Source organism: Loxodonta africana, chromosome 13, assembly GCF_030014295.1.
Source record: "Loxodonta africana isolate mLoxAfr1 chromosome 13, mLoxAfr1.hap2, whole genome shotgun sequence".
Taxonomy (NCBI): Eukaryota; Metazoa; Chordata; class Mammalia; order Proboscidea; family Elephantidae; genus Loxodonta; species Loxodonta africana.
The window spans coordinates 85,440,640-85,468,270 of record NC_087354.1 but is presented as its reverse complement, the minus strand read 5'-3'; the positions used below and the strand labels follow the sequence as shown (position 1 = coordinate 85,468,270).

General features: G+C 38.9%; 1 protein-coding gene across 13 annotated transcripts in view; it reads right to left on the bottom strand.

The window, feature by feature from the left end:
- Nucleotides 1–27,631, bottom strand: part of RAPGEF2 (Rap guanine nucleotide exchange factor 2) — a 316,637-nt gene that overhangs the window by 164,012 nt on the left and 124,994 nt on the right. For all 13 annotated transcript variants that reach the window (XM_023558460.2, XM_023558463.2, XM_023558464.2 and 10 more), the window contains exon 4: nucleotides 2,488–2,571. In XM_023558460.2, coding sequence (XP_023414228.2) covers nucleotides 2,488–2,571 — 84 coding nt within the window. The remainder of the gene's footprint in view (nucleotides 1–2,487; nucleotides 2,572–27,631) is intronic.

Below are 27,631 nucleotides of genomic sequence, written 5' to 3'. Positions count from 1 at the left end.
ACATTACTTACAATGAAAAAAAAAAAAAAAATTTTTTTTTAAAGTGTCAAATAATTTACCCTTTATAATTATTAACTACACTGTGGAAAATTCAATAACTGAACATTAAACAGACATTAAAGTTTACAAAGAGTTAACGTTTATAAAGCACTTTTAATACTGTGAGAAGATGCATACACGTGGACTTCCATTGAAATACACAAGATACAAAACTACACGTGAAATATTTTAACTATGTGAAGTACACATACATATAAAGAATGGAGACAAAAACACAAGAATATTAAAAAACTATCATCTTGGGTAGAGCGTTTCAGGTGATTTTTTCCTTTTCTCTTTGAGAATTTATGTAGTTGATACCACTTTTTCAGGTGGTAACCAAAAGTTTTGAGGTTCAAGTCTACACAGAGGCATCTTAAAAGAAAGGCCTGGCAATTTACTTCTGAAAAATCAGCCACTGAAAACCCTATAGAGCACATTTCTACTCAGACACACATGGGTCACCTTGAGTAGGCATCAATGGCAACTGGTTTTGGTTTATTTTTATATTAAAATTATAATTTTAAAAATGCACCAATACTTAAATACCGTTTGCCTACACCTTCATTCAAGTTCAGAAAGAGCTAAGCAAAGGCTCCCAAAAGGGTCAAACAGTAAGCTCTGTGTCTGAATCAGTAAGAGAATTATGATGTTCCATGTTCAGTTCCTCCGGGGAACAGAATTCCTGGACTTACAGGAGGTAGCTCACAGGGTCACTCCAGGCTTTCTAGGAGAATTCTAGGAGGTCTAGCATACCATACTGTCAGGTTCTTCATTCATAAAATACAGATAATAAATGCACCTACCTCAGAAGACTATTGTAAAATTAAATGAGTCAATGGATACAAAGCATTTAGATGGCGCCTGCCAGACAGCACTACACAAGTCTTCACTATCTTACCCTCATCATTTTATTACTACAATATCCTACAATAATGCAACTATTACTTCCACTACTACTATCAGCAATGTTATTATCACTGTTATGACTACTGCTACCGTAAGAACAACAGGCAACAGCGTTCCCTCCTCAGAGGGCCATTTCCCAAAGAGAATAACGCCTGCCAATCTGATCTCGGCAAGTGTAAGGCCCAAGGGGCCAGGGAATCGCACCAGGTGTTATTTTTCATTAGAGGCAATGAGCCTCTGGCGCCTTCACTGCCACTCTGGCCGCCAGATGCCCCACCACCCTCCCATCACCACACCCAGGCTGACTTCCCTCCACATGTCAGGGTACCTCTCCCCGACTCACTAACTAGGTTTTTTATAGAAATTTGCTCATATCCTTAAAGTAGATTCCTAACATGTTCCTGGCCTCTTCAGAAATCATTTATCAAGAACATATTCAAATATTTTTATTAAAGATTAGGTACAGAAACAGTAGGTCACTTATACCTTAATATTTATTTAGTAAATTAAAATGGAAATTGTTAACATTTAAAAAAATCTTTAGTCAACTAAAATAAGAATATTTAATTGTAGGAAATACACAATAAAGGGGAAAAGATAACTGCTGAAACTGTCAGCAGCTGACACCTTTGCGGAATCTGAACATAGGCAAACCAAAAAAAAAAAAAAAAATGGTTCCATCAAGTCGAGTCTGACTCATGGTGACCCCATATGTGTCAAACTCTACATGCTGATTGTTTGAAAGTAGACTGCCAGGCCTTTCTTCCAAGATGCCTCTGGGTATACTAGAACCTCCAATCTTTTGGTTAGCAGCCAAATGCTTTAACCACTGGCACCACCCAGGGACTCCTGAACATAGGCAGCCATGCACCTACAGCTGATTGGAACAGACGTCTGCATCTGTCCCAAGCTGAGCCAATGAGACTACATCCTGAAGAATTCGAGGTAAAAACACAGGCACAGGCACTACAGTCAAACAGTGGAAACATTACGTGAGGTTATAAATCAATAGTCAGCGACATAAAAGCCAAAGTCACAGGAGAAAGAAATTAAGGCCTTGGAAAGGAGAAAGCCAGTCCACAAAGAGATGAAAAAATGAGAGACCATATGGTGCTGAGAGGCAGAAAAGTTAACGACAGTTCCTGGTTTTCCATTTCCAGTCCTGTAGGTCTCATGAACTTTCTTTGCCTCTTCTTATATGCTTCTAAGGCCACCTGCTATAGTCTCACAGTTAATCCCCCTTTTATGTAAGCCATCTTGAGGCAGATTGCATCGTCTACAAACAAATACACCCTGAATACAGGTGACATGTTCATGTAACAAATACACATGTCGCCTGCATGTTTTCATTCTTGGCCCTTTGTTAAAAGATTAGAACAGTGTCTACAACATAAAACAGTCATTTCTTAAAGATTCATGTATTGATACCCCAAAGTATCGCCTTGCTTTGTGTCAGTAGAAGAGGAAATAGAGAAAGAATGCTGCAAAAAAATTTTCAAGCTTTATGGACAATCTATTATAGAATCTATTATACCATACCTGCTTCTTGGAAGAAACATGGATTCCTTAATGAACACGGAACCAGAGAGAAGGATGTACCAGCACGTCCCAATATCATCAGGACTGAAAAGAAAATATAATCAAATGACTGTGTGTAACAAAACAAATAAAAACAAATTCAGCACAAAGTGCTGCACCCATGTTATTTTTACAACCATAAAGACAAATATAAAAAACCTACACTAAAAAAAAATTACTTAACTATTGGAATCATTTTTTTATTATCATCATCTCCCGAATGTTCCTTAAACCTGTGGCACTTACCATTCCTAAGTTTTATTTTTTAGTTTAATTTTTTGAACAGGAAATACTTTTACTTGCTTCATAAATCAAAAAACATAAAGAGGTATACAGTGAAAACCGTTCTTCTCAACCCTTTCCTCGGTCTAACAAGTTCCCACATTTCCCAACCACATCTTGTGTATGCTTTCAGAATTTCTCTGTGCAAATATATACGAAAATGGGCATATATATTCTTATTCCCATCTTTTAAAAAAACAAAAAAGATTCCACATTCTACATCCTGTTCTTTCCTTTGCGGTAACTCTTAGAGATCTTTTCAGGAAAAGACAGAGAGCTTCTTGGTGTGTTTGTACAGCCTGACAGCATCCCATTCCATCGTATGGGTGTGTTTAACTTGTCCTACTTGTGGTCATTCAGGTTGTTTTCAATCATGTGCAATAATTAGAAACAAAAAAAACTGCCATGAACAATCTTGCACATGCAGACTTAGCAAGAGGACAAAAGCCCAAGAACGCAGCTTCTGGGTCAAAGGGAACATATACTGTAATAGTGATGAAGAAACTGGAGGAAAAGTAGGGATAACAGGCACCAAGTCCAAAACCTGGCAGAGTGTATATTAGCTCTCAAGGCTTAAAAAGAATCCTGTTTCTTTGGGACCATATGGGCAAGGGCCTTGCCTCCAAACTCTTGGTGTTAGCCACGGTGTCTGAATTCTGTGTGGAGGCCCCTTGGCCCTGGGCTTCAGCTTCCAGCTCCAGGACCACTGGGATGGCAACGTTGCTTCCTCGGCTTTGGGCGGCCCCATTCTCCTAGTCCATCTGAGTGGCAACCTCACCCTCTCAGCTCCAGCAGACCCTGGCCCTTTGCCTTTGGGTATGGCAGCCCCGCTTCCTCAGATTTGGGCAGCGGCCCCATCCCCTTGGCTAAACTGAATGGCAGCACCACACTCAGGAACACCTAGGAGGCCGGGGCTCGCCCTTTGAGACTGAGGCAGCTCTGCGCTTCACTGCTCCTTCCAACAGTTCCCTGATCTCCAAGCTGCTCCAGGGATGGTCCTTTTCTTTTCTTGGAGGACAACAGATGCAGCTCCTTTGGCCTGTTACCTGCTTGTAGAATTCCAAGAGGCAGGCAATGTTCTTTCATTTCATTCTTCACTGTTCCCTTCGTTCTAAACTGACGGATTTTCTGCGGTGATAATTGGTTAGACCCGTCAGTCACAGGCTTAATCTTTTTAACAAAAGAGTGTGTACCTAAGTCCTTGGTAAACATTCTAGGACATGTGCCCTTAGTTGGTACAACAAAATTTTCAGAATCTCTAAGTTCTGTTCTCATTTTGCACAGTTCATTTTTAAGTCCATCTCTTTTTCTTTTACATTTTACTATATGCAGCAAGGAGAAACCACGCAGCCCCTTTAAGATCTTGCTTAGGAATCTCCTCAGTCAGATATCCAGTTTCATCACTTACAAGTTCTACCTCCCACCAAGCATTTTAACATAATTGAGACAAGTTCTTTGCCACTGCATAAAAAGCATCCCCCTTCCCCCACTGTCTAATCATGTGTTCATCATTTTCTTTTAAAGCCACACCAGAAGTACCCTTAACGTCCGTATCTCCAGTAACACTCTGCTGCTGGTGCCATATGTGTTCTCTAAGAGGACAGAGACTTTCTCTATAGCTCTCCCTCACTTCCTTCTGAGCCCTCATCAGAATTGCCTTTGACATCCATAATTCTACCAGTCTCTTCAAGGCAATCTAGGCTTTTACTATTAAGTACCTTAAACCTCCACTCATTGCCCCATTCCAAAACCACTTCCACACTGTAGGTATTTGTTAGAGCAGCACCCCTACTTCTTGGTACCAAATTCTTAGTTATCTAGTGCTGCTATAACAGGAATACAAATGGGTGGCTTTAACAAACAGAAATTTATTTTCTCACAGTTTGGGAGGCTAGAAGTCTAAATTAAGGGTCCTGGTTCTAGGGGAAGGCTTTCTCCCTGTTGACTCTGGAGGAAGGCCCTTGTCTCTTTTGGGCTTCAGTTCTGGGGCAATCTTCTTGCGGTTTAGCATTTCTCTTCCCCATTCTCTCCTTTGCTCACTTGTTTAATCTCTTATATCTCAAAAGAGACTGACTTAAGTGGCACTGGGTCTGGGTGGCGTTAATTCTGCCTCATTAACATAAATAACAAAGACAACTCATTCCCAAAGGGGAGTAAAACCACAAGCACAGAGGTTAAGATTTACAACACACACTTTAGAGGGACATAATTAAATCCATAAAAGGGCTGTTCTAGGCACTTAGGATACTTCAGAGGACAATATTACCAAAAACAAAAAAATTCCTGCCCACTTGGAGCTTATATTCTGTTGGAATAACACACCCGCTCCTTACTTACTGGCATGCTTATGTTCCAAAGACCATGTCCTTATGCAGAAAAGGAGGATGACTACATCAGATCAAAAAATGGACGATGGCTACATCATAATGGCCTAATTAAATGATTACCTAAAACTGCCAAACTAACTGAAAATCATGGCCCAGACAAGATGACACAAAACCTTAACCATCACAACCAGCATTTCTCTCTCCTCGCACTTTGGCATTTGCTACTGCCAGAGGTATGTTGGTAATACGCAAATTGGTCAGATAGTTTTCTTTTTAAGACTGTGGTAGAAGTGAAATTCCAGATAACGAAATAGTTGATAATCAAGAAATAGTTGATAAGCGAGAAGTATGTGTACAAATAATAAACAATAAATTGAGAAATTATATAATAGGCCATAAGGTGATCAGTGCTGTGGGAAAAAATCAGTGCAGGATAAGGAAAGGGGGGGGATCACAACTTTAAATGGCGGGGTTAGGACATGACTCCCTGAGAAGAAAACATCTGAACAAATTAGATGAAAATGTTAGCTACATGGATCCTAAGAGATCAGCACTGCTGGCGAAGGGCAGGGAGGATCAGAAGATCACATGGCTGACACTGCCAAGATGGAGGCCAGTGCGACTGAAGCAGGTGCGTGACGGACAAGCAGCAAGAGGTCAAACAACACCGCACCGTATCAGAGAGGCTTCATATCAAACTTTTATTCTGCTTGAAGAAAATGATCTCAGTTTTAGTTTTCATTTCTTTTTCATACTATTATTATTATTATAAGAAAGAGTATCTTTGCTTATGTTCATGGGCCATTTCTATTTGTGTGTGTGTGAAATCAACTCACAAAATTTACCGAATTTTCTATTAATTATGGGACTTCACTTATCTCACTATAGGAGTCTTATGAAAATGAGAGCTGCAAATATATTTTTCTTCAGTTTATTACTTAGCCTTTGATTTTGTTGATTGTGCTTTTGTCATGTATCAGTTATTTTTATTTTATACAGTCAAGTTTATCAAATTTATTAGGATACAGACTTGGCTACTATTAAAACAAAATGATACAACTATCGGTCTCTATTCATCTACAGCAAAAGAAGGAAACCCAAGAATCAGAGAAGGAACCAGAGTACAGGCCTGTCTCCATTGTCATGGATTGAACTGTGTCCCCCCCAAAATATGTGTCACCTTGGTTAGGACATGGTTCCCAGGATTGTGTGACTGTCCTCCATTTTGTGATTGTAATTTTATGTTGAGAGGATTAGGGTGGGATTGTAACACCAACCTTACTCAGGTCACCTCCCTGATCCGAGGGAAAGTGAGCTTCCCTGGGGTGTGGCCTGCACTACCTTTTATCTTTCAAGAGATAACAGGAAAGAGAAGCAAGCAAAGAGTTGGGGACCTCATACTACTAAGAACGCAGCACCTGGAGCAGAGTGCATCCTTTGGACCCAGGGCCCCTGCACCTGAGAAGCCTCCCGACCATATGTACACTGAGCACAAGGACCTTTCTCCAGGGCCAACAGAGAGAGACAGCTTTCCCCTGGAGGTGACGTCCTGAATTTGGACTTTAAGCCTACTTTACTGTGAGAAAATAAACTTCTCTTGGTTAAAGCCATCCACTTGTGCTATTTCTGTTATAGCAGCACTAGATAACTAAGACATCCAGGAACCATGGCCTCTTCTACTTTTGAGACTAGAAGAACTAGGCTGTGCCCATCTACCACTACTGAACATTCTGATCAGGGTCACAATAGATGGATCCTGAGAGAAAAGGAGAAAGATGTGGAGCGGAACTCCAAATTCCCAAAGAGACCAGACTTACTGGACCCTTTGATACTGGAGGAATCCCCCAGACTGACTCCTGATCTGAGATACTCTTTAAACTTTATACTAAACTATCCCCTGAAGTTACCTTTAAATAAATAACAGGTTAGCTCAGAAAGTACTACACTCTTTTCAAAAAGTATCTGCATGAAACCAACTAGATAACAGTTACTCTAAAGCACAGATGAGAATGTTGGGGTCAGTGAGACTAAGTTAATGGGAATGGAACAACTAGAATGGAAAATATGAGACAATGGGGAAGAATGCAACCAATGTCACTAAACATTACATGTAGAAATTATTGAATTGGGAATCTGTTTCACTGTGTATACTTTCACTAAAAAATACAATTAAATATCAAAACAAAAAGCTAAAATAGAAATGGCTTAACCACAAGAAGTTCCTTTTGCTCTCACACACATAATATAGTATAACCACTAAAAGTCCAAGGCCGATATGGTAGCTCCATGGTATTGGGAGCCCAGGTTCTTTCTTTGTGGCTCACCCATCCTCAATCTGTGGCTTTTGTCTCATATTCAAAGGTGGCAGCTCCACATCTCACTACCACATGTGCATTCTAACCAGTGGGAGAGATAAAACGGAAGTGCAGAGTACATCCCATTTCTTTTAAAAGAAGTTGCATCGAAGTTGCACACTACGCTTCTGCTCACATCCCAGTGAGTCATACGTGTGTTCACATGGCACGACCTAACTGCAAAGGACCAGTCTTGGAAGAAATACAAGCAGAATGCTCCTTAGAAGTAAGGATGGTGAGACTTCCACTGGCCTACTTTGGACCAATTGTTAGAAAAGGGCAGTTGTTGTTAGGTGCCATGAAGTCGGTTCTAACTCACAGCAACCCTATGTACCACAGAACGAAACACTGCCCAGTCCTGTGCCATCCTCACAATCACTGCTGTGTTTGAGACCATTCCTACAGCTACTGTGTCACTCCATTTCACTGACAGTCTTCCTCTTTTTCACGGACCTTCTGCTTTACATGCATGTTGTTCTTCTCCAGGGACTGGTCCTTCCTGTCATCATGTCCAAAGTACATGACACAAAGTCTTACCATCTTTGCTTCTAAGGAGCATTCTGGCTGGACTTTCAAGACAGATTTGTTTGTTCTTCTGGCAGTTTATGGTATATTCAGTATTCTTCACCACCACGATTCAAACGCATCAATTCTTCGATCTTCCTTATTCACTGTCCAGCTTTTGCACACATATGAGGTAACTGAAAATACCACGGCTTGGGTCAGGATCACCTTGGTCCTCAAGGTGACATCTTTACTTTCAACACTGTAAAGAGGTCCTTTGCAGCAGATCTGCCCAGTGCAAAACATCATTTGATTTCTTGACTGCTGCTTCCAAGGGTGTTGAAAAGGGCATCATAGTTGATAAAGTGGAGGGTACACAAATGCAGGGGAGGCCCTTGATGAGATGAATTAATACAGTGGCTGAAATAATAGACTCAAATATAACAACGATCATGAAGATGGCACAAAGCCAGGCAACGTTTAGTTCTGTTATTTATATATATGTGTGTATATATACATATATGGTTGCCAAGAGTCAGTCGACCCAACAGCAACTAACAATAATTTCAAGGGAGTCTTTGGCAATCTCTGCCAAGTCAATTTTTTTTTAATTTAAAAATTTTAAAGGACAGTAAATTCTATTTACGGTTCTAAATAATTGTTTAGAAACACCAATTGCTATTACCTAATCACTCTCCCTCTGATATTTGCTTCCAAAGTTCACCATGTTTTCCCCAAGTCCACTCGTAACCAATTTCATCCCCAATACCAATGCCTCAAGAAGAGAGAGAAAACACATTGTCAAGTATGGTTGCAACTAACAACCATCAAGTAAGATGATTTCTCAAGTGAAAATGCAAAGTACATCAAAAATTACTCTATGTCCCCCCTTTCTCCCTTTAATGAGTTTTTAAATCATTAGCTTCTGTAACCAACAATCATTTATCTAGTTTGGGAAAAAAACTCACTTGTCTTTCTTAACATAAGGCGACAGTATTATTATTAAATTCTGATTATGTCAAGTAAAAACAGTATGTTCTGCCAAAGTCAAGACTAGTTTTTAAAAATTAAAATAACAAGGGACAAAACACTGCAATAGAAAGACGAAAAAGGAATTATTTTGTAAGGTTTTTTTTTTTAAATCTGCTATTACAACGCTCCCTTTATTGCCAAAAGGTTGATCAAGGAAAACAAAATATAGAAAAATTAAGAAATTAAGGTAGATCACCACTTACTATGTTGCCTTGGGCTGCTGTAGGATTAAATGAACAATGCTCATGAAATGCAAATAATAATTATTCAATGACAATAGTTCTTACCATGATAAAACATACAATAAATGTCACCATGGTCTAGCATAACTATGACATGAAAACATAACATTAACTGGCTTTTCAGTTATTCTTTATCAATTCTGAAGGCAAAATTAATATGTAAAAATAGGCTTGAAGTTTGTAAACTCAGCTTTCCTAGCACTCATCATAAAATAAGCATGAAGTGAGGGGCGACTAATGTCCAAAGGGGATAAAATAACATGACAGTGAATAATATGGCACCCTGAATATGCCCTTTAATTAGGGTTAACTTTTCAGATGAAGAAAGCTATGGGAAAGACTTTGAGGAGGTCAAGATAAGAAAACAGTCCTCCCGATCTCTCACTTATAATATTTTTTATGCCTACTATTTCCCTACCTGCCCAGAAGAATCCCAAAATTAACTAGCAAGAACTGTATTTGCTTGAGAAGGCATTTGCAATGAATAATTCAACCAACAAATGTTTACTGAATTTAGTGAGCATTTACTACATGTGGCTAAGAGCTCAGGCTGCTAACCAAAAGGCTGGCAGTTCAAATCCACCAGCCATGCCTTGGGAGCCCTATGAGGCAGTTCTGTTCTGTTTTATGAGGTCGTTATGAGTTGGAATCCACTCAACACCAATAGGTTTGGTTTTTTTTGTTTGTTTGTTTAGTCCACATGTGATAATCTTAATTCCTTTATTACTGAGTTGGGTTTTTTTTGTGGTGTTGTTGCTATTTGTTTCTTTTTAAGGAATTCAGGTTTAATAAAAGCAAGGTAATTAAAACTAAGAATACAAAAACAGTAAATCTTATTTTAAAGATGTTCTGGCAATAGTTGTAGGCTGAAAAATCTTATCCTTTTCTCTTTCCGTCCATCCCCACAGATTCATGTCTGGTTTCTGTTCTGCAACGTCACCATAAAATCTCTTTTACTTAGTCCTAATAATCCAGAATATTCTCCTTAACTTTTTATAAAGTACAGTTCTACCTAGTGCTCACTTTTTTTTAACTCACAATTATGGCTCAGGCACGCAGTGTTTCAGCACAGGGTATAACCTGCTTCCCTTCATGGTCTGCAAATACTCCCTTCTCACAGTCCAGCTGTTACCAGAGGGGCTTTACAGCATTTTTACATGTGCAAAGAAATGTTTTTTTAAAAACGAAAGTTGGAAAAGCAGCTATGCGAACAGTACTTAGTAGCAGCAGCAGCAAACTTTCCTATACTTAAGGACAGGCAAATGCAATCTATTGTATCCCTTGCAAATTAACAATGAACCTATCAGAAGGCTGATTACAGTAATAAGAGTAATAAACCCAGTACCCAGTGCTGTCGAGTCGATTCCGACTCATAGCGACCCTATAGGATGGATAGTAATAATAAATATCTAGGACAGATTCTGAGATTTTATTCTGTCTGCTGGTTCTCAAACTTTAAGGTACATAAGAACCACCTGAGATGTAAACTAAAAATGCATGTCCCACACAGGCAAAACCCTAGAAGAATTCAGGAAAACAACAAAATGACAAAATAGACAATCAGAAATCATACAAAAACAACTAGAAATTCAGAAGATTAACAATAAAATACCAGATACAGACAGCTTAATGGAAGGACACAGAAATAGAACTGAATTAATGGAAAAAAGAATCAGTGGCATAAAGAACTAATCCCTTCATAGCAATTTGTTGCAGGAACAATCAGAAAAAAGAATTAAAAAAAATGAAGAGAGCCTAAGAATTACGTGAGAGAGTATCAAGAGGAGTAATTCACACGTAATAGGAATTCCGAGAGAGGAGGGGAAAAAAGCACACAGAAAATTTTTGAAGATTTACTGGCAGAAAACTTCCCCAACATCAAGAAAGACAAGAAACTGTCCATTCAAGAAGGCTAAAAGCACCCCATACAGGATAGATCGCTACCCCTCCCAAAAGTCATCAAGACATATGATAAGAGAACTTTACAAAACCAATTAATTGTGAGAGCAACTTATAGGAAATATTACCTACAAAGGGGCACCAATATGATTAAGTGCTGATTTCTCAACAGAAACCATGCAAGCAAGAAGGCAATGGGGTGACAAATATAAAACCCTGAAAGAGCAGAACTGCCAAAAAAAAAAAAATCATATATCCAGCAAAATTATCTTTTAAATACAAAGGTGAAACTAGGACATTCTCAGAAAAACAGAAATAGGAAATTTATAAAAAACCAGATCAACAATACAACAAATATCAAAGGGAGTCCTTTGGACAGAGAATTAATGACATCAGACAACAACCTGAAATGAAAACACACAACACCATCACCCAAAAACCAACCCATATAAAATTCCAAAGATTAAAATAAACCTGTGAAACTGAAACCAGAAATGTCAATCTGTAAACTACAAAAACTTCAAAACAAAAAGGAGAATAAATAGTGTAGTCATAAAACTTCCATATGGAGAGGAAGTCAACGTAATATTAAGATAAACAGATTGAACGGTGGGAAGCAAGCCCATACCACTTTCCATCTGACACCCCCAACAATCAGGCGAGGGGCTGTGAACACTCCTACACCGAGGGACCAACATCGGGAGGCAGACAGCACCACACAGTCTGCCCTCAGCTACCTCATCAAATCAGTGTACAATGAAGTGGGCTCGCCCTGCCTGCTCCTGATGTCCCCACCTAGACAAGGTGGTGAGAGCTATCATGCCAACAGACAAGCAAGCAGCAAAGCACACCAGGCACACCAACCTTGATGTATCAAAACAAAACAAAAAAGCAGTATGAAACAAACATACAATTTAAAAACATACGTATTTCAATGTCTCAGAGAGAGGAAACAATATCAAAACATATTTTAAAAAAAAAAGAGCAGGACAAGATGGCTCCAGCAAATGACCAAAATAAAGAATCAGATAACTTTCTAGAAGAAAAAAGACAGTGGGACTAAGTGATATGGAATTGAAAAGACTAATATTTAGGGCTCTCCAAGAGATTAGGAAGGCAATCAAGGAAAACACTGACAAAACCTAGGAAAAATAGACAAAAATCATGGAAAACACAAACAAAAACATAGTCAAAATCAACGAAAACACAGACAAAGCAACAAAAAAATTCAGGAAAATAACATAAGAACAAAATGTCAAAATAAATAATTAGAAATCATACAAAAACAGCAACTAGAGATCCAAAAGTTAAAGAACAAAATTTCAGAAATGAACGACTCAGTACAAGGTTTTAGCAGCAAATTTGAAACAATGGAAGAAACAGCCAGGATACTGAAGACAAATCCATGAATACCACTTTGTTTGAGGAAAAATCATAGAAAAGAATGAAGAAAATGTAAGAATTATATGGGACACAATCAAGAGCAAAAATCGGCACATGATTGGAGTTCCAGAAGAGAGGGAGAAAATAGAAAATGCAGAACAGATTGTTGAAGATTTGCTGGCAGAAAACATCCCAAGTATCATGAAAGACAAAAAGCTGACTCTCCAAGAAGCTTGACAAACCCCATACAGGACAGACCCCAAAAGACAATCACCAATACATATCATAGTCACACTTGCCGAGACCAAAGACAAAGAAAGAATCCTGAGAGCAGCTTGAGAAAAACGAAAAGTCACATACAAAGGGGAAACAACAAGACTAAACTCTGATTACTCAGCAGAAACTACGCAGGCAAGAAGGAAATGGGGTGACATATATAAAACCTTAAGAAAAACAAAAAAAGAGAGTCTTAATAGGTACACCAGCCTAGGGACAAGGACAAGAAGGCAGGAGGGGGCAGGAAAGCTGGTAATGGTGAACCCAAGGTCGAGAAGGGGGGACTGTTGACACATTGTGGGGCTGGCAACCAATGTCACAAAACAGTACATGTATTATTTAATGAGAAACTAATTTGCTCTGTAAACCTTCATCTAAAGCACAATTTAAAAAAAAGAAATAAATGGGTTGGCAGAGCCAAATAATTTCCTTTTAATTGCCAACAGAGAATAACAAAACTCTCTCTCAAATATGATGGCAAAATTGATATTTACAGATAAATAAAAATAGGGTAATTCATAAAAACCAAATCAAACTTAGAAGAAGTATTAAAGGGAGTCCTTAGGTTAGAGAGCCAAAAACAGAGTCTAGGACAGCACCAGCCAGATACCAAAACCCACTGCCGTCGAGTCGATTCCGACTCATAGTGACCCTATAGGACAGAGTAGAACTGCCCCATAGAGTTTCCAAGGAGTGCCTGGCGGATCTGAACCGCCAACCTCTTGGTTAGCAGCCGTAGCACTTAACCACTACGCCACCAGGGTTTCCAACCTAAAAAAAAAAAAAAACCTCTCAATTAATAAAACGAAAGCTAAAAGACTTAAAACAGGGAAACAGAAACATCAATCTCTAAGTAACATCATCCGAAACAACTAAAGGGGAAATAAACAGAACTTTTACTATGTACGGGTACAGAACTTTCCAATGGAGAGGAAGTCAAGGCAATATCAAATAATAAAACACCGGTTCAAACTTAGAAATACAAGGGTAAATTTTTTTACTATGAAAGTTAACAAACCTACTCAATTAAATAAAACAGAAGAAAAGCATACCCAGTAAACAAAATCTACAATAACGAAAGAAAATAAAAACCACAAACAGAAGGAACTCAGCACAGGAAAGTACAACAAAGAAAATGTCACCACCACCACCCCGCCAAAGGCACAACAATATGTAAGCAATAAACTCTTATCTATCGATAATCACACAGAATGTAAAAGACTTAAATGCACCCAAGAAGACCCATACAGTGGCAGAATGTATACAAAAACATGACCCATCAATACACTGTTTACGAGACACATCTTAGACACAAAGACATAAATACATTAAAAATCAAAGGATGGAAAAAAATGTATCAAGCAACAAGTAACCAAAAAAGAACACAAGTAGCAATACTAATCTCAGATAAAGCAGACTTTAAGGAAAATCAACCACGAAAGACAAGCAAGGACATTATACAATAATTAAAGGAACAATTCACCAAGAAGATGTAACCATAATATCTATGCACCCGCAGCAGTGCTCAGAAATACATAAAACAAACTCTAACAGCACTGAAAAGACAGACAGTTCCACAGTAATAGCTGGAGACTTCAACACATCGCTCTCGATAAAGGACAGAACATCTAGAAAAAAATTCAACCAGGATACAGAAGATCTAGAGGCCACAGTCCACTATTTTGACCTCATACGCATACATAGAACACTCCACCCAACAGCAGAAACGCATACATACTTTTCTAACACACATGAAATATTCTCCAGAGCAGACCACATTTTAGGCCATAAAGCAATCGTCGATAAAAGCCAAAACATCGAAAAAATACAAAGCATTCTCTCTGATCACAATACCATGAAAGTAGAAATCAGTAACAGGAAGAGCAAGTTAAAAAAAAAATCGAATACATGGAAAATGTGTAACACCTTGCTCAAATACAACTGGGTAATAGAGAAATCAAATGAGAATGAAAACACATAATACCAAAACCTCTGGGACACAAGAAAGCAGTGCTCAAAGGGCAACTTATAGTAAAATGCACACATCAAAAAAGAAAAACGGGTCAAAATCAAAATGTTAGCCCTATAATTCAAACAAATAGAGAACAGCTAAAGAAGCTCACAGCCACCACAACCAACCAACCACTGCCGTCGAGTCGGAATAACAAAGATTAGAGTAGAAACACATGAAATAGAAAACAAAAATAGAAAGAATCAATGAGATCAAAAGTTGTTCTTTGAAAAGATCAATAAAATAAACAAACCACTGGCCAAACAGAGAAAAGAAAAACTGGAGGGGAAGAAAATAACACAAATAAATGATATGAGGGACATTACAACAGACGCAACTGAAATAAAAGGATCTTAACACAATACTATGAAAAACTGTATTCCAACAAATCAGAGTACGTAGAGGAAATGGACAAATTTCTAGAAACACACTACTTACTAAACTAACACAAACTGAAATAAAAACTCTGAACAGAACCATAACAAGTGAACAGATTGCAGGAATAGGAAAAAAAAAGCCCTGGCCCTAACAGCTTCACTGAAGAATTCTACCAAACATTCAGAAGAGCTCACAGTAGTACTACTCAGACTATTTCGGAGCATAGAGAAGGAAGGAATACTCGTGAATTCCTTTTATGAAGGCTATAAAGATAAAAAAAAAAAAAAAAAAATTTTTTTTATCTTGATACCAAAGCTAGGCAAGAACCAAAATAAAAACACCAGACTGGTTGCCATCAAGTCAACGCTGACTCATAATGACCCTGAAGGACAGAGTAGAACTGCCCCATAGGGTTCACAAGGGTAAGGTGGTGGATTCGAACTGCTGACCTTTTGATTAGCAATCAAGTTCTTAACCTCTGCGCAACCAGGGCAAAGACACCATACAAAAAAAAAAGTACAGACCAATATCTCTCATGAATCTAGAGGCAAAAATACTCAACAAAATTCTAGTCATTAGAAATGAACATCATATAAAAGACCTAAACATAAAACCTACAGTGATAAAGACCATGGAAGAAAAAAATAAGGACAACACAAGGGCCCTAACAGACGGCATAAACACAATACAAACCACAACTAACAATGCACAAACATCAAAAGATAAACTAGGTAACTGGGAGCTCCTAAAACTTAAACACTTAACGCTAGTCAAAAGACTTCACCAAAAGAGTAAAAACAGAACCTACACACTGGGGGAAAAAAAAATTTAGTTAAGACATACCCAACAAGAGTCTAGTATCTAAAATTTATTGACTGCTTCAACATCTCCATATCAAAAAGATCAATAATCCAATTAAAAATGGGCAAAGGATACGAACAGACACTTCACCAAAAAGACATTCAGGCAGCTAAAAGGCATAAGAGGAAATGCTCCAGATCACTAGCCATTAACCAAAAAACCAAACCAAACCCAGTGCTGTCGAGTCAATTTTAACTCATAGCGACCCTATGGGACAGAGGAGAACTGCCCTACAGAGTTTCCAAGGAGTGCCTGGCGGATTCGAACTGCTGACCCTTTGGTTAACAGCCGAAGCACTTAACCACTACACCACCAGGGTTTCCCACTAGCCATTAGAGAAATGCAAATCAAAACTACAATAAGATACCATCTCACCCCAGTATCACTGGCACAAGTCAAAAAAAAAAAAAAAAGGAAACTAACAAACCTGGGAAAGGTTGCAGAGGGACTGGAACTCTTGAGCATTGCTGATGGGAATGTAAAATGGTACAACCACTGTGGAAAACAATATGGTGCTCCTCAAAAAGCTAGAAATAGAAATATATCCTAGAGAAATAAGACCTGTCAGACCTGTCTCACAAATGAGCTTAGGCATACCCATGTTCATTGCAGTATTATTCACAACAGCGAAGAGATGGAAACAACCTAAGTGCCCATCAACAGATGAATGTATAAATGAATTATGGTACATACACACAATGGAATACTACACAACAAAAGAACAACGATGAATCCATGAGACATCTCACAACATGGATGAATCTGGAGGGCATTATGCTGAGTGAAATAAGTCAATCACAAAAGGACAAATATTACTAGAGACCACTATTATAAAAACCTATGAAGAGGTTTACACACACACAAAAAAAATGACCTTTGATGGTAACAAGGGAGGAGGCTGGTGGGGAGAAGAAGAGTCAACTTTGGTGAAGGGAAAAACAACACACAATTTTGGGAAAGTCAGCACAACTTGACCGAGGCAAAACCACAGAAACTTCCTACACACATTCAAACATCTTGAGGGACTGAGTTACTGGGGCTGAGGGCTGGGGACCAAGTCTCTGGGGACATCTAGATCAACTGGCATTACACTGTTCATAAAGAAAATTCCACATCCTACTTTTGTGAGTAGCATCTGGGGTCTTAAAAGCTTTCGAGCAGCCATTTAAGGTACATCTACTGGTCCCATCCCGTCCAGGGCAAAGCAGAATGAAAAAATCTAAGGCTCAAGGAAAGGATTAGTCCAGAGGACTAAGGGACTATATGAACCACAGCCTCTCCCAGCCTGAGCCCAGAAGAACTAGATGGTACCTAGTTACCACAGCCGAACACACTGATAGGGATCACAATATCGGGTCCTGGACCGATGGGGAGAAAAACGCAGAACAAAATTCAAATTCATTGGGGGGAAAAAAAAAGACCAGACTTTACTGCTCTGACAGAGACTTGAGGAACCCCGCCCGCCCAAGACTATAGCCACCTGGCAACCTGCTAACTCGGAACTGAAGCCACTCCCCAAGTACATTTTTCACCCGAAGATTAAACAGGCCTGTTTTTATAAAACCAACAATAATACATGTAAGGAACCTGCTTCTTAGTTCAATCAAGTATACAGGACCAAATGGGTAACACACGCCTAAAAGCAAAGACGGCAGAAAGGGACAGGAAAACTGGTCAAATGGACATGGGGAACCCAAAGTGGAAAGGGAAAGTGGAAGAGCGCTGACACATTGTGGGGATTGCAACCAATGTCATAAAACAATTTGTGTATAAATTTTTGAATGAGAAACTAATTTGTGCTTTAAATTTTCACCTAAAACACAATAAAATTTAAACAAACAAAAAAAGACAACAGACTGTTTTAAGTTTAGGAAGATAAGGCAAATTTCAGAGTAACTACAAAAAAAAATTAATAAATATACTCATCAAAATAAAGATGACGAAAATCAAAGAGACTCAGTAAACTCAACGACAAGGACATGGAAAAATGTCCATAAACAAAAAGAACTCTGCACAGAAGATTAAACAGAACAAAAAAACCAATGACACCCCACACATACAAAAAAAAAGGCATAACAAAATGGTAGCAGTAAATTCAGACCTATCAATAATCTCTGAATGTAAATGGTTTAAATGCACCAGATAAGAGACTGAGTGCCAGAATAGATTAAAAAAAAAAAAAATGACCTATCAAAATTTTGCCTACAAGGGACACACTTTAGACACAAAGACATAAACCGGTTAAAAATCAAAGGATAGGGAAAAAAAAGAAAAAATCAAGCACAGTAACCAAAAGAGCAGGACTAGCAATAATAATCTGATAAAATAGAATTTACGTCAAAATCCATTATAAGAGGCCAAAAAAAGATTATATATTAAAAAGGGTCAATCCACCAAGGGGAAATAACCATAATAAATATTTCTAAACCCAATGACAGAGATCCAAAATACATAAAACAAACTCTAACAGAACTGAAAAGAGCAACAGGCAATAATATTAGGAGACTTCAACACAGCACTTTTGATGATGGACAGAACAACCCGAAAGAAATTCAACAAAGATACAGAAGATCTAAATACCACAATCAACCAACTCAACCTTGTAGACATTTATAGAACACACCACCCAACAGCAGCACAGTACACATCCTTCTCCAGGGCACATGGATCATTTTCCAGATCATATTTTAGGTCACAAAGTGAGACTCAATAAATTCAAAAACATCTAAATAATACAAAGCATCTACTCTGATCACAAGGTCATAAAACTGGAAATCAGTAACAGAAAGAACAAGGAAAAAATTAAATACATGCAAGTTGTATAACACTCTACTTTAAAACTATTGGGTAACAGAAGAATTAAACATGAAATCAAAAATTCTTAGAATCAAATGAGAATGAAAACACAACATACCAAAACCTTTGGGACACAACACAGCAAAGGCAATGCTCAAAGGAGAATTTATGGCAGTAAATGCACACATCAAAAAGACCACAATCAACAGCTTAACCCTGCAACTCAAACAAACAGAAAAGGAGCGGCAAAAGAAGTCCACAGTCACCCGAAAAAAGGATATAATAAAGATCAGAGCAGAAATGAATGGAAAAGAAAACAGAAAAACAATAGAATCAACAAGACTAGAAGCTGGTTCTTTGACAGGATTAATAAAATTGACAAACCACTGGCCAAACTGATAAAGGAAAAAAATGAGAAGATGCAAACGACCAAAATAAGACAAAAGATGGGTGACATTACAACAAAACCAAGTGAGAGAAAAAGGATCATAATAGAATAAACTACTTCAACAAATTCGAAACCTGGAAGAAATGGGTACATTTCTAGAAACACACTACCTACCTAAACTAACACAAGCTGACAGAGAAAACCTGAACAGAGGCCCGTGACAAAAGAAGAGATTGAAGACGTTAAAAAAAAAAAAAAAAACCTGGCCCAAGTGGCTTCACTAGGGAATTCTACTAAACATTCAGAGAACTCATACTAGCACTACTCAAACTATTCCAGAGCATAGAAAAGGAAAAAATACTTGTGAATTCATTCTATGAAGCAAGCATAACCCTGATACCAAAGCTAGGCAAAGATGTCACAAAGATACAGATCAATACCCCTCGTGAATAGAAGCCCTGGTGGTGCAGTGGTTAAGAGCCTGGCTGCTAACCAAAAGGCTGGCAGTTGAAATCCACCAGTCCCTTCTTGGAAACCCTATGGGGCAGTTCTACTCTGTCCTATAAGGTCACTATGAGTCGGAATCAACTAAACGGCAACGGGTTTGGTTTTGGTTATCTCCCATGAATAAAGACATAAAAATTCTCAACAAAAGTCTACCCATTAGAATGCAACAGCCTATCAAGAAAATAAGACATCACAATCAAGAGGGATTCATACCAGTGATGCAAGCAAGGATTGTTCAACACTAGAAAATCAATCACCATAATTCACTACATAAACAAAACAAAGGAAAAGAATCGCATGATCATCTAAATCAACGCAGAAAAGGCATCTGATAAAACCAACACCCTTTCCTGCTAAAAACTCTCAGCAAAATAGGACTAGAAGGCAAATTCCTCAACATGATTAAGGGCTTGTATGCAAAACCTGCAACCTGATTGAAAGCATTCACCTTCGGAACAGGAACGAGACAAGGATGCCCATTATCACCACTCTTATTCAATACTGTACTGGAAATGCTAGCTACCGCAGTAAGGCAAGAAAGGGAAATACAGAGTATCCAAATTGGAAAGGAAGAAGTAAAACTATCCTTATTTGCAGATGACATCATGCTATACACAGAAAATGTCTGAGACTCCGTAAGAAAGTTACTGGAACTAACAGAAGGATTCGGCAAAACGCAGGGCACAAGATCAACACACAAGCATCAGTTCCTCTACGTTATCAGGGACTCTGAAAAGGAAATAAAAAAATCAATACCATTTGCAATAGCCCCCAAAAGTATAAAATACCTAGGAATAAATGCAACCAGAGATGTAAAAAAAAAAAAAAACTTACACAAGGAAAACTAAAATAAGACACCACTTCAAGACACTGAAATGGAAAAACACTCCATGTTCATGGACTGGAAGATTTAACACTGTGAAAATGTCAATACTAACAAAAACAATCTATTGATGTAATGGGATCCTGATCCAAATCCCAACAACATTCTTTAATGAAATGGAAAAATCAGTCTCCGATTTTACACGGAAAGGAAGGAGGCCCTGAATAGCTAAAGCAATATTGAAGAATAAGAACGAAATTGGAGGCCTCACACCTTGTGATCTCAAAATTAACTATACAGCCACAGTAATCAAAACTGCCTGGTACTGATTCAATTACAGACAACAGACCAATGGGACAGAATTGAAAACCCAGAAGTAAAATCATCCCATCTACAGGCAGCTGATCTTCAACAAAGGGTCAAAGTCCATTCAATGGGGAAGAAACAGTCTGTTTAACAAACTGGAAACCCACAAGCTGAAAAATGCATCAGGATCTACTTATACCATGCACAAAAACTAACTCAAAATGGATCAAAGACCTAAATGTTAAAGCTAAAACTATAAAGTTCCTGGAAGATAACATAGGATCAAAACTAGGGGACCTAATTCTCAGCATAAACAGTCTATCAAACAATACTAAAAATGTACAAACAACGGAAGATAAATTAGATAACTGGGAACTACTAAAACTTAAATATTTAAGCTCATCAAAAGACTTTACCAAAAGAGTAAAAAGAGAACCTACAGGCTGGGAAAAAATCTTTGGCAAGGACGTATTTGGTAAGGGTCTGATTTCTAAAATATATAGACAACTTCAACAATTCAGCAGCAAAAAGGGAAACACACCAATCATAAAATAGGCAAAGGACATGAACAGACACTTCACCAGAGAGGACATTCAGGCAGCCAACAAACACATAAAGAGACATTTGCAATCACCAGCCATTAGAGAGATGCAAATCAAAACTACGATGAGATACCATCTCACCCCTGCAAAAACGGCAATCATCAAAAAACCAAACCAAATCCGTTGCCGTCATTACAATAAAAAACCCCAGAAAACAAAGAATGCCAGCGAGGTTTTGGAGGGACTAGAATTCTTATACATTGCTGGTGGGATTGTGAAATGGTATAACCACTAAGGAAAACAGTATGTCACTTCCTTAAAAAGCTAGAAATAGAAATACCTCATGATCCAGCAATCCCACTCTTAGGTACATATCCTATAGAAGTAAGAGCTGTTACACGAATAGACATATGCACACCCACGGTTCACGGCAGCATCATTAACAACAGCAAAAAGATGGAAACAACCTAAGTGCTCCTCGACGGATGAATGGATAAACAAATTGTGGTACATACATACAGTAGAATGCTATAATAATACAACTATAAGACTAATGAGTCCACGAAACATCTGATAACACGGTTGAATCTGGGGGACATGATGCTGAGTGAAATAAGTCAATCACAAAAAGAAAGATATTATATGGTCCCACTATTATAAAAAGTCAAGAGACATATACATACAGAAAGCAAAGTTCTCTGACGGTTACCAGGGGCAGGAAGGAGATGGAGAGAGAATTACTTTCTAGATAACAGACACTTGTTACTTTTGGTGATGGGAAAGCTGAGTCCCAATTTGGGTGACGTCAGTACAACCTGATCAAGGTAAATAAAGACAGTAAGTACATGAGGAAAAAAAAAAAGCACTCTCACAGGCTCTACCTATTTTACCCAATCCCAACGTTTCTGTTCAGTAGGGGGGCACAACCCAAAGGGCCTTTAAAAAGAAAAAAAAAAAGCCCAGTTGATTTTGATACATGGGGTTTGTCAACTTTGAAAAACCTTGAGAAAAGCTCTCAATATCAAGCCACAATAGGAATATTTGGCAGTAAAATAGACCTAAAAGTACATCAATATTCACGTAATTAGTTTGCATGTGTCTCATTAACCAGTGCTATTTCATTTTTTTCAAATAATTGTTTCCCATTCTAAAATCATGACCTGCCTTCCCCTTCAATGGCTATTGAAAAATTAACCCTGATTAAGCATTTCCAGATAACGTACATCTTATACCCTAATGGGTAAAAAAGACAAAGCTGAAGATTAAAGAGGTACACAGAGCAAGGAAGGCAGCACTTTCGCAAGACTGTCTGATCAGCCAAAACGGGCGTTTAGAAAATACATACAATTTTTAGGTCAAGCTAAGAACTGCAACGCAAAACTGGTTTGATTCAAATCCATCCCATCCTGAAATGGACAAAATGAAAGCCACAAAAACCTAGGTGTATGATGAGGCACTCTGAAAGGCTCCTGCTTTTCTTTTTAATCAAAGGAATGAAATGAATAAAACCAAACAAAACAAGGACAAAAAAAAAGACCATCACAAACTGATTAATTCACGCTCTAGTATCATCAGAAAAATGAAGCAATCAAAACCGTATGATCCCTACTGCCCATTATCCCAAGTCTAAACTGGAGTTTGCAATACTGGACAAGAGGCAAATTCATAATCTGGTCTCACTCCTTCACGTCTTATTTTTTACTACTCCCCAACATAAAGCCACGACTCCTGACAGGCTGCTGTCCAGTCTGCTCTCTCGTCCCTGCCCATCTGTTCAAGATGCTCGCCTCTCTCCAGCTATATCACATCCCACCTTAAGGGAATGGCTCAAATCCTATTTCTCTAATAAAATCTTCTAACCCACCGTTTTCCCAACTAAAATACTTATCCTATCTATTCGCATTCTGTTTTAATTTTTCTCTTAAGATTTCTTATTCCTGAGGTGGTATTACTGTTAAGATTAAGGCAGGAACCATGTGGTGTACCACACAGGAACCAGGCATACCTTTCAGTTATTAGTGCTGAAGAAGAAAATTAGTAACTGACATTTTACTTTGCTTTTAAGGTTTTTCTTATCCAAGGAACCAAACATAAACCATAAATAGCCTGCTAGAACCTGCTCTACAGCACGTAAACTTGTCTTATCCTACTGGAAAAGGATAGTCAAGAAACCATTACCTCCTAACTTAAATCTCAAAAAGTCCCTTGGCTGGGAGTGGGTGGAGGGCCGAATTATTAGCAGCCAGACCAGAACTAGCAAGGAGTCCTGGTGGTGCAGTGGTTAAGCACTCAGCAGCTAACCAAAAGGTCAGCAGTTTGAACAGTCTGCTTGCATAAAAAGATTACAGCCTTGGAAACCCTATGGGGCAGTTCTACTCTGTCCTATAGGGTCACTATGAGTTGGAACTGACTTGAAGGCAATGGGTTTAGGCAGAAGTAAACTCGTAACAGTAAATCTCAGTAAAGGGAGAAGGCAGAGTTAAGTCAATCGTGTTAAGATTAACCAATGGTTACTCTTCCACGCTTCTCTCTCCTCTTCTCTTCATGAACCCCACTGTATCTAGCTTCTTTGAGCCATTTGCTTTTTCTGCAATCAAAACGGCCTCCCTATGTGCGTATAGAATAATTGCTCAGAATAAGCCTTATGGTTCAAATGCTGGTGACTTCTGATTATTTTTAGCATTCGTCACTCAGGTAAATCAAATCATGACATGCTTCTGTTTATAACCCATGGTTTTTTAGTCCAAATCCCTTTGCCATAGCACATGAAGGAAGTAATATGGTGCCAAGAAAAAGAGCAAATGTTTTGGAACATAACTCTTTCATACTAACCATGTGAACCTGAAGTTAAATTCTGAGATCCCAGTTCCTCAGCTGTGAAATGGGGATATCAATACCTTCTTTACAAAATTACTTGGATTTAATGAAACAATATAGATGAAGTATCTTGCATAATAACCAATAAAAAAAAAACCCATTGCCGTCGAGTCAATTCTGAATCATAGCCACCCTACAGGACCCTTAGGGTTTCCAAGGAGCACCTGGTAGATTCAAGCTGCAGACCTTTTGGTTAGCAGCCGTAACACTTACCCACTACGCTACCAGGGTTTCCATCGTACATGACAGATACACAGAAATACTAGTTCTTTTTATCTCCTTTCCTCTTCCTACAAACATCTCTGAGCTTTACTTCCTGCTTCTCTTATACTGCCAACTTACCTTGTTGAGCCATCCCATACTATTTCCCACTCATGCCTCAGGGCCTTGAAACAAACGTGCTTTTCCAGTTTGTAAATACTACCTTATACTTGGTAAACTTACTACTCATCCTTCAAGCACCAGGTTAACTACCACCTCCTCCTCTAAGTGAGTCATTCTCCTCCTGGGCCCCCAGAGCACTGTATACATGCTAACATTAAGCTGCGGCCAAACCAAAAAACCCAAGCCCACTGCCATCAAGTTGACTGCAACTCATAACAACCCTATAGGAAAAAGTAGAACTTCCCCATAAGGTTTCCAACACTGTAATCGTTGTAGAAGGCAACGGCCATGCCCTTTTCCCATGGAGCAGCTGGTGGGTTCAAACTGCCAACCTTTACGTTACTAGCCAGTGTCATAATTACTTATTTTTGAACTCTTCTTCCATTAGTTTTTTTTTATATATATATAATTTTTATTGTGCTTTAAGTGAAAGTTTACAAATCAAGTCAGTCTCTCACACAAAAACCCATATACACCTTGCTACATACTCCCAATTACTCTCCCCTGAGACAGCCTGCTCTCTCCCTCCCCTCTCTCTTTTCCTGTCCATTTCTCCAGCTTCTAACCTCCTCCACCCTCTCATCTCCCCTCCAGGCAGGAGAGGCCAACATAGTCTCAAGTGTCCACCGGATCCAAGAAGCACACTCCTCACCAGCATCCCTCTCCAACCCACCGTCCAGTCCAATCCATGTCTGAATAATTGGCTTCAGGAATGGTTCCTGTCCTGGGCCAACAGAAGGTCTGGGGGCCATGACCACTGACGTCCTTCTAGTCTCAGTCAGACCAGTAAATTTGGTCTTATGAGAATCTGGGGTCTGCATCCCACCACTCTCCTGCTCCCTCAGGGGTTCTCTGTTGTGTTCCCTGTCAGGGTAGTCATCAGTTGTAGCCGGGGACCATCTACTTCTTCTGGTCTCTGGATGATGTAGTCTCTGGTTCATGTGGCCCTTTCTGTCTCTTGGGATCGCAGTTACCGTGTATCCTTGGTGTTGTTCATTCTCCTTTGATCCAGGTGGGTTGAGACCAACTGATGCATCTTAGATGGCTGCTTGTTAGCGTTTAAGACCCCAGATGCCACTCTTCAAAGTGGGATGCAGAATGTTTTGTTAATAGATTTTATTAAGACAACTGACTTAGATGTCCCCTGAAACCATGGTCCCCAGACCCCTGCCCCTGCTACACTGGCCTTCGAAGCATTCAGTTTATTCAGGAAACTTCTTTGCTTTTGGCTTAGTCCAATTGTGCTGACCTCCCCTGTACTGTGTGCCGTCCTTCCCTTCACCTAAAGTAGTTCTTACCTACTATCTAATTAGTGAGTACCCCTCTCCCACCCTCCCTCCCTCCACCCTCTCGTAACCACAAAAGAATGTTTTCTTCTCAGTTTAAACTATTTCTCAAGCTCTTATAATAGTGGTCTTACACAATATTTGTCCTTTTGCACCAACTGACTAATTTCACTCAGCATAATGCCTTCCAGGTTCCTCCATGTTATAAAACGTTTCACAGATTCCTCACTGTTCTTTATCCATGCGTAGTATTCCATTGTGTGACTATACCGTAATTTATTTATCCATTCATCCGTTGATGGGCACCTTGGTTGCTTCCATCTTTTTGCTATCGTAAACAGTGCTGCAGTAAACACGGGTGTGCATATATCTGTTCGTGTAAAGGCTCTTATTTCTCTAGGATATGTTCCAAGGAGTGGGATTGCTGGATCCTATGGTAGTTCTATTTCTAGCTTTTAGAGGAAGCACCAAATTGATTTCCAAAGTGGTTGTACCATTTGACATTCCCACCAGCAGTGCAGAAGTGTTCCAATCTCTCCACAGCCTCTCCAACATTTATTCTGTTGTGTTTTTTGGATTAATGCCAGCCTTGTTGGAGTGAGATGAAATCTCATTGTAGTTTTGATCTGCATTTCTCTAATGGCTAATGATCGTGAAGATTTCCTCATACATCTGTTAGCTACCTGAATGTCTTCTTTAGTGAAGTGTCTGTTCATATCTTTTACCCCTTTTTTAATGGGGTTATTTGTCTTTTTGCAGTTGAGTTTTTGCAGTATCATGTAGATTTTAGAGATCAGGTGCTGATCAGAAATGTCATAGCTAAAAACTTTTTCCCAGCCTGTAGGTAGTCTTTTAATTCCATTAGTTTTTAAACTCCTCTAACTCATCCAAAAAAAAAAAAAAATTTTTTTTTTTAACTCATCAGTACCTCCAATACAAATGCTACATAATGTGCGGTTGGCACTCATATTTTCTTAATGATTAATTAATAAATTGTCTAAACACCAACTCAGGTATGGCATCAAAGTGTCCAGAAGTCAACGATGTGAGTTTCAACTTACAACTTACAAGTTAACTGGAAAAATCAAGGCAGGCTTACAAACTTCCTCCGCAATATCCTAGAAGGCCACAAGGTGGTGCTGTCTACACATGAAAGAGCTTTGTGTGCCTCTTCAGTCCCACTTCTAAAGGAAGAAGCTAGTAAAGGTGATCCAGTTGAAGGTGACAATGTATTAAACAGATGCTGATGCTGAAAGAATGACGCTAACAAAAAGAAACTGATTAAATCAGTGAACGCAATTATTAGAGGGTGAGACAGTAACTTATAAAAAAAGGCTACTCTATTCAGCCGTTAATACAATATAAAAGTTTAAGTAGACCCTGACCAACCAAAAACTCTGCTCATGGCAATCAAGGCAAGGAGAACAGTAATGGTTCAGACTGTGTGTCAACTTGGCTGGGCCATGATTCTCAGCGTTTACATGTGACTCCCATGATGGAATCTGCTGTGAGCAGCCAATCAGTTAAAGGCGAGTTTCCTTGGAGGTGTTGCCTGCATCCGAATATAAGCAGACATTCTGGCTTTCTGCTATCTGGATCCTGCGGCTGCCTCCTATTCTCCTGACCACTGGTTCTTTGGACTTGAGC